The following is an 8,362-nucleotide window of genomic DNA, read 5'->3' on the forward strand; positions in this document are numbered from 1 at the left end:
TATATTTACACCTTATTTGTAAATTCCAGACCCGTTTGGGTTCAAGAATCATTTTTATTGTGTTGATCTTGTCTTACACTGGATTTCCAAAAGACTCTGCCTTGGTCTCAATCTTGGCTCTTCTCGGTGATTGTGATTTCGGGCAAGTCTTCACCAGTTCTTACTTGTATCATAACACTACTTTTTCCCATGCAGCTAGCCAACCATTTTCCTTCTACTTTTACTTAAGCCTTTTTACCTGGTTTCAACCAAAAAAAAAACCTAGCCTACTTCTTACGTTCCAGCTGACCTATTTCCCAATGTAACCACACACACCCAAATTCCAAATTCTGTCCACCTTCCCACCAAACTACGCATCTCAATCTCCTAGCCTAAGCCTAGAATTCACAGACAAGCGGTTTCCCTCTGCAGGAGGAGCTCAGCGCTGCATTCTTCCACATTCACGATGTGTCCAACAGACAGCGGGAACTCATCAAGCAACTGGAACAACTTCAGCCAGAACCCATCAACATCCCACACAGGTAACGTTGAGAAATCTTACAACTGTTACAGCGATACCCTTTTTATTTTGGGGCACCCAATACCAATTCTGACTAAGGCTTAATTAACACAATTTTGCGCACAAATTCATTTTGAGTTGTTCGATTAATATTTCATTGATATGTCAGTTGACATTTACATTTGCATTAAAAATACTGCTTTTGGATGTAATATTAGAGGAAATTGGAGTTAGCCACTCAATTAATTATTTTAACTGACCATTCAGTTTCTGGGAGGGCTTGCAGCATTCAATGAGTTAATATATAAATAATTTGAGGTATACGGCAGTACATTAAAAATAAAAGTCCAGTAGATATTACTTTTGAATTCCTTATTATGCAGAATGTGATTGAGCGCAATTAATCTCATGCGCTTAATTGCGATGAGTAAGGGATGCTGAGTTTTTAATACCACCTTACTGCAATGGCTATCATGGCTTAAGTAAGAGGATAAACAAATGTTATATAAAAACTTTGTCTCCAAAGCAGAAAGAGCTCCAAATCCGACGCGCTGAGCGCATCGGACGAGTGCATCTGCACACCCGGCCAATCGGAGCTCAGCATCATCCAGCACTACTTTGGAGAGTCGCCGCGGTCGCAGCAGAGTGCCACATCGACGCACAGTGAGAGGCTAAATGGCGCCCGTTTTAAATGAAATTCATTACAACGGAATTTTCCGTAGCGTTCAACTCCAGAAATCCGGGATGGGAAGACGGCAGGGGCGCAGACACGCCCGACAGCTTCAGTGAAAACAGTAAGAAAACTTGCATAAGCATGTTAACTTTTTCAAGATATAGAACTAAGAACACGTTTACAATTAAAACTAAGTATAGAAGATTTCTTCTTTATTATCAATAAAGTCATTTACTGAACTTTAAGAGGGTTGAATAGGATGAATTAGCCTAAATATGTGTTTATTCTCCCCCCAGGTATGAGACAAAAGGCAGCCCTGGAGCTTCTGGAATCGGAGAGAATTTACGTCTCCCATTTGTCTCTTCTTCTGAAGGCCAACATTTCTTTCAACGGCTCTGAAGCCCTCGCCGCCAAGGATAAACGGTGAAAATCCGCAATCGATTCGTCCGCGCGTTGAAGTGGTTCTCGTATTAAAATGCCCAAAGGGCAAAATACACATTTTAATAGGAGACCCACTTCAGGGTCTTTACGTGGTCATCTATAGGATCTCTTTCAATCGTTCTCTAGTCGGCGACAGACAGGAAATGTTCAAATCTAATAACGCTCGCTAATGCAATGACTATTGCACGTGTTGACAAAAATCAGAACCGGTTCTCCATTGGTTCACCATTTGTATGGCTGTGATATTACTCATTGGTTGCCATTGACAGCGATAAACCTCCGAGCCATTTTGACTGGAAAACGTCTATCGTTGAGTCAATTCATGCCTCAGAGCACTCAATTATTTATTGTATTTAAATAAATTCAAAATTATAAGGCTTTTTTTCTTAAAAAACGACCATGTATAGTAAGGCTATAATGACATATTATATAGTCCTCCCTTATTTTGTGCAATTGATTCTCTCTATAATTTACATACCATTACACGTTTTATGCCTGCTAATGACTGAAACGCACATTTCTGATGTTGAAGGGAACTTCTAAGTTGTGGATGAAGTGAAAGTGTAATAAATTGAACCCTTCTCTAAGTAGCCAAATCAGTGTTTCCTCAACAAAATACTGTAATATTAGTTGATTGGTTTAGCAAAGACACGTGGGATGGTCTAACTTGAGTGTAATTAGGCTGCAAGTTTTGGCAGCCACTAAACCACAACAATAGCTGTATTGCTAAATATAGAACCACTCTGTCAAGTTATTATTTTATTTGTAGCTCTAGGTCTGGATTTGTATGCAACAGCTTCTGAGTGTGGACCTAGACTGTCTCCCAGTTGCTAATAATTTTGTAGTGCTTGTCCGTATGACCCTTTTTGAGCAAAGTACATGAATATTGCAAGTATAATGTGCGCAGAGCGCTTCTGGTGGAATGTAGTGTCCACAACACCAACAGTTAACAACATCCAACACGTGCCATTATTCCATGAGGATAAACACTATATGCGATCATTTTGTTTCTGTTTTATCTCTAGTTTTCGCTTACTTGGAAGTTTCCTTGTGTCACTTCTGCTTAACTGACATAGTTGTACCTTATTTAGCACCATGCATGATGCAAAGCTATTTCCAATGCAGTTGAAATTGAGTTAACTGCAGGGAAGAAAAAGATGACTTTCTAAATATGTTTTGGTTTACACTTCCACTGCCTGTGCCAGAAAGTCTTACACAACTGATGGGAACAAAATGAAACCTATATTTAGATGCAGAGATAGATATAAATATTTTGCCCCACCGGAGCACAGATAAGTTCAGCAACAAAGAGCAAATATGTTTGTTTGTTCGACTGGATATATGCCAGATTTGCTGAAGTATCATGTGTGTCTATCACTTAATTCTGCCGCCTGCGCTTCAAAAGAGAACAAAGGGCATTCAGACTGGGGCTAGCACAATCTACAAAGCAAAGTAAAAGGGAAGGCACTTCTCAGGTCAAATAGAAATGTAGTTGGCCAGTCCATGTTACATTTGGGAGGTGGGATGGTAACTTAGCTCAACAGTAGAGCACAAGCTTACCATGGGAAAGGTGGTTGGTTCAATGCCTGCATCTTCCAAGTTGTCACTTTTCAGGTCAAATAGAAATGTAGTGGGCCAGTCCAGTGCATAGTGGAGAGGTGGTTTGGGAACTTAGCTCAAAAAGGGGAGCACCTGCTTACCATGTGAAGGGTTGTTGGTTCAAAGCTCACATCATCCATGTTTTCACTTTTCAGGTCAAATAGAAATGTAGTTGGCCAGTCAAGTGCATAGTAGGGAGGTGGGTGGTTACTTAGCTCAAACTATAGAGCACCCGCTTACCATGTAAAGTAAGGCTTCTTTTCTTAAAAAAAGACAGTGATAGTTAATAAAAAAAGTTAGTAAGGCTTTTTATTCTTAAGAAATGACCATGTATAGTAAGGCTTTTTTTCTTTAAAAAAGACCATGTATTTAAGGCTTTTTTCATTAAAAAATGTTCATATATAGTAAGACCTTCCAATAATGACTAACTGAAGTGTGGCCAATTGGTGGCGTAGAGGTTCAATCACCTGACTGCCATGTGGGAGGCTGGGGTTCGAATCCCAGTTGGGAAACATTTTCCCTTAGTTGTTTCTATATATTTGTAGTCAAGACCTTCCAATAATGACAAAAGAGAGTGTGGCCAATTTGTGGTGTAGAGGCTCACTCACCTGACTGCCATGTGGGAGGCTGGCGTTCGAATCCCAGTTGGGAAACATTTTCCCTTAGTTGTTTCTATATATTTGTAGTCAAGACCTTCCAATAATGACAAACTGAAGTGTGGCCAATTTGTGGCTTAGAGGTTTGTTCACCTGACTCCCATGTGGGCAGCTGGGGTTCGAATCCCGGTTGGGAAACATTTTCCCTTAATTGTTTCTATATAGTTGTAGTCAAGACCTTCCAATAATGACAAAGTAAAGTGTGGCCAATTTGTGGCCTAGAGGTTCGTTCACCTGACTCCCATGTGGGCAGCTGGGGTTCGAATCCCGGTCCGGAAACATTTTCCCTTAATTGTTTCTATATAGTTGTAGTCAAGACCTTCCAATAATGACAAAGTGAAGTGTGGCTGATTTGTGGCCTAGAGGTTCGTTCACCTGACTCCCATGTGGGCAGTTGGGGTTCGAATCCCGGTCCGGAAACATGTTGTTTGACTGATCACTACACTATGTAGTTCAGTAAATGGATGATCCTTTTTTCATTAAAATGAAGACTTAGTCATTTTTTTCAGCAAAACAATTATGTTCCGGTCAGCCTTCGGCTGACCGGAAGACAGTTGGGGGGGGGGGTTCCTGGTGGTGTTCGACAGTCGGCCTTCGGCCGACTGCCGACACCATACAGTCGTTGACTGGCGACACCGGGACGTGAACCCTCGACACCCACGTCGCAGGCAGGTGACTTACCCACTGCACCACGAGGCGGCCCGCCTATACATGGTCATTTGGTGCTTTTATTTAAGGAAAGACTGAATGACTTGGTCTTTTTTAATGGCAAAATGGTTCATCGTCCACCGAGATTCGAACCCTGTCTGCCCACACGGCAGGCAGGTGACTAACCCACTACACCAGGAGGTGGCACACCTATACATGGTCATTTGGTGCTTTTATTTAAGGAAAGACTGAATGACTTAGTCTTTTTTAATGGCAAAATGGTTCATCGTCCACCGAGATTCGAACCCTGCCTGCCCACACGGCAGTCAGGTGAACGCACCTCTACGCCACCAATTGGCCACACTTCAGTTTGTCATTATTAGAAGGTCTTGACTACAAATATATAAAAACAACTAAGGGAACATATATATAGCAATAATTAAGGGAAAATGTTTCCCCACTGGGATTCGAACCACACCTGCCCACACAGCAGTCAGGTGAACAAACCTCTACACCATGAATTGGCCACACCTTACCTTGTCGTTTTTGGAAACCCTTGAGTATTAAGTATTGATGGACAAAATATAATATATGATTCAGATATTTCTTAGGCCAGCAGAGAAGGCTTTGAAGGCCCTGACGGCACACCACTGGTTTTTGGTGATGTTATTTAAATTGGGCTTATGTTGTTTCCTTCACATTTGATTCATTGTATTTATTCTTCACGGATATGGTGATTTTTTTAATTATTATTTTTTTGTATATATTTATGATTATTTATTTTTTACAAAATGATCAAAAATAGGCAGAGTTAATGTTATTTCAATACTGTGTCTCCCTTGGCGGCGCCAGTCCATTTCCCAGCTGTCTGCGCTTCCTGATCCAACAGCACCTGGACTTGCTCCACTCTCTCCAAGAGCGTGTCCTTAGGTGTCAATGGCAAGGCATCATGGGAGATATCTTCATGAGGCTCACCAGCAAAGAGGTACGCGACTTCTTTTCTGGGTTAACAAGATTCAACAAGACAACTATTGGCATGCGTCATCCAAGGCTACTCCGCTGCCGCTTTATCCGATTTCATTTGATTTATCCATTTTTTTTGCAAAGGCATAAAATGAAGAACTGCCAGCATATGAGTGCAAACACGTCCTCGTTATCTCCATTAATTGTGATTATGATAAGCAATGGAGGCCATTGTGAATGCGTGGAGGTCAAAAGTTTGGTCCCGTGGCTTCCGCTTCGCTAATCAATCGCAATGTCGGAACAATTTTCCTTGCTGGACTGATTTAAAAAATACTGAAATCTTTTTCCCCCTCTCCAATAGAGTGACTTCCTGGACTTGTACGTGTCGTACCTTAAGGAACTTCCCGACTGTCTCGTCGTGATCACCTCGTTGTCCTCCAGCGCTACCAAATCTTCCACCTTTTTGGAGGTAAAAGTAGATGAACTCTTTCGATGACCCTGACGATGATGTGGTGACCAATGTTTCCATTTTCTCTGTTTGTCTTCGAATGGCAACTCCAAAAGAGTGACATGATGGGCGATGCTTCCACACCTTCCCTGCGTACTTTGCTGCTCCAGCCGGTGCAAAGGATTCCGGAATATTTGCTGTTGCTGCAGGTGACGGACGACACCCGACCACAACGCCATTCTTATTCCTCTCATTGATAGCTTAGCACGAGCAAAAAATGGACACATGTCCAGCTTTTCTGACATGAAGGTATTATGCATGACACGTACAGACCTTACTGAAGCAGACGGAGGCGTCTCATCCGGATTACTACCTTCTGCTGGTGTGCATCCAGCAGTTCCGCTGCTTCTCCAGCCAGCAGCAGCAGCTCCTCCAGCGCAATCAGGAGCTTCTGATGCACAACCGCCAGGAGTTCAAAAGGTCAGCGCAAATCTCACTCCAATAGTGCCTTATTTTCAGGCTCATTTTCCATGTGTGGTTCATCCTTGGGTGCAACTTCCAGAATTGAAATGTGTTCCTAGTCGACATCGAATGAACATTTGTTTATTCGATGCAGCCCTCCTGGTAGCGATGGATGCAGTAAATTGTTGCCAAAGAGCTCAGCAAATGTGTAAATGAGCAAATACGTGTAGTTGTGATAGGGATGTGACATTTGGTCAACTTTTTGTCCTCGCAGATCATCGGTGAAGCAACTTGTGAGGACCATGGAAGGTGGCCTTCAAGGTTCTCCTTACCCACACAGTAGCACGGCTTCGTAAGTATGGCTAAATAACTCCTTGGTTGCCATTGGCGATGGTGGATGTCCATTACTATACATTTTATCACCCTGTCGGTAAGCCTGATTGGACATCTATTGTGGCCAATGGCAGGCAGCAAGAAAAAGAGTTAAAAATCCACCAAGGCATGTGTTTTTTCTTCAGGGATCACGCCAAACACAGCAAGCAGCGTCTCCTGGACCAGATCCAGTCCAGCCGTCACTTTCACGAGTGGGAGCGAGAGGCCGAGAGCGACCGTTACGATGGCGAGTGGACGCCTCGACTGCAGTACTACAGCCCCGACAAACCCACAGGTTCCCATTTTGTCATTGCACTTGTGAAAAATGGAAAAGGACGCAAGCGTCAACTTTTTCTTTTCCAGGTCTGGGCAGCATCCCCGAAAGCCAATCATTGGAGCGCTCCCGCCAGCACGCGCCGCTCTCCAGACCCCCGGAATTCCGGCAGGTTCAACCGGGCTCGGCTCTGGCCGACGCCTTGGAGGAGTTTCTTCTCCCGCCGGACCCCCCCGGGATGGAGTGCCTCTACGAAGAGGAGGCCAGTTCCCTGCACGACGCCTTCGACCGCTGCTCGTCGGCTTCGTCCGACTCGTCGGTGGACATCGCGTTCGTCAAGTGTCCCAAGGCTCCCGCCACCCCGTCACGACACGTGCCGCCGGCGAGGGACGTCTATGGGAACGGCTGCGGCAAATTCCCCAACCGAGGGTGCGTGTCCCCGGACGAGGCTCTGCTGATGAGGCACGCTCACCAGCGCCCCCTTCAGCCCAGCCAGCGCAGAAAAAGCAAGGTGGGTTTTCGATGCAGGCGTGACGGGGCTTTGATCAGGTTCGCCACACTCTGATATGTCCATAGTCGAATTTGGGCGCAGCGGAAAACATAGGTGGAACCGTCGCTTGTATTTTCAAGCGCGAGTGAGGCTTTGTGCTGTCTTGGCAGTCGCTCAACGGCCTGCAGATGGACGGCACGGGAGACGTGGGCCACGCCAAGCTGGAGCGGCAGGGCAGCAGAGGCAGCAGGGCTTGCGCTACGCCGTCCCGCAAGCTCCACAACTCACCGGCACACCGAAAGGATGGCGAAAAACCCTGTGACGAGCATCACGGACTGCTGGCCATGGTAGGACTGACGGCCTTGATCAACTGTTAATTGCCACTTTTCAGGAGATGTTTGGATTACACACTTATGTGGCTAAAGCAGTCTCATAATGAACACACGAACACGGTTGTGTTTCAATGTCACGTGTGTGTGTGTTCATTATAATGAGGCTGTTTTGGCCCCCAAAGACATCCACTAAAATGGAAACCAAGTTCCATTCTTCTGTTCCAGAATGTTTTTGTGTAACGATAAGATTTAGATCAGATGGTGTGATCCAAGAAGTCTAACAAAACATTTTGCTCATGATTCCATGATATGACAAATGGTGACCTCTCTTAGGAGCCAACTATGCAGCCGTGGGGGGGTGAGGAGAACCATCAGCCACACACGCCTTTCAGCGAGAGAAGCCGAAAACAGGACAAAGGAGGCTTCAGGAGCTCCTTTAAGAAACTTTTCAAGAAGAAGTAAGAAGACACATTTAAGACCTGTGGAAAAATTGCAAACAGCTGCA

General features: G+C 44.5%; 1 protein-coding gene across 17 annotated transcripts in view; it reads left to right on the forward strand.

Annotated features, from left to right (window-relative positions):
- arhgef33 (Rho guanine nucleotide exchange factor (GEF) 33) overlaps positions 1-8,362 on the forward strand; it is a 57,647-nt gene that overhangs the window by 48,089 nt on the left and 1,196 nt on the right. For 16 of the 17 annotated variants that reach the window (XM_077613748.1, XM_077613751.1, XM_077613747.1 and 13 more), the window contains 13 exons: positions 412-521; positions 1,026-1,162; positions 1,222-1,293; positions 1,469-1,595; positions 5,369-5,501; positions 5,841-5,948; positions 6,044-6,136; positions 6,259-6,407; positions 6,664-6,741; positions 6,908-7,056; positions 7,125-7,546; positions 7,696-7,872; positions 8,191-8,315. In XM_077613748.1, the coding sequence (XP_077469874.1) occupies positions 412-521; positions 1,026-1,162; positions 1,222-1,293; positions 1,469-1,595; positions 5,369-5,501; positions 5,841-5,948; positions 6,044-6,136; positions 6,259-6,407; positions 6,664-6,741; positions 6,908-7,056; positions 7,125-7,546; positions 7,696-7,872; positions 8,191-8,315 (1,880 nt within the window). The remainder of the gene's footprint in view (positions 1-411; positions 522-1,025; positions 1,163-1,221; positions 1,294-1,468; positions 1,596-5,368; positions 5,502-5,840; positions 5,949-6,043; positions 6,137-6,258; positions 6,408-6,663; positions 6,742-6,907; positions 7,057-7,124; positions 7,547-7,695; positions 7,873-8,190; positions 8,316-8,362) is intronic. The other variant, XM_077613744.1, reaches the window with a different exon arrangement.

The sequence above is a fragment of the Stigmatopora argus genome, chromosome 11 (genome assembly GCF_051989625.1).
Source record: "Stigmatopora argus isolate UIUO_Sarg chromosome 11, RoL_Sarg_1.0, whole genome shotgun sequence".
Taxonomy (NCBI): Eukaryota; Metazoa; Chordata; class Actinopteri; order Syngnathiformes; family Syngnathidae; genus Stigmatopora; species Stigmatopora argus.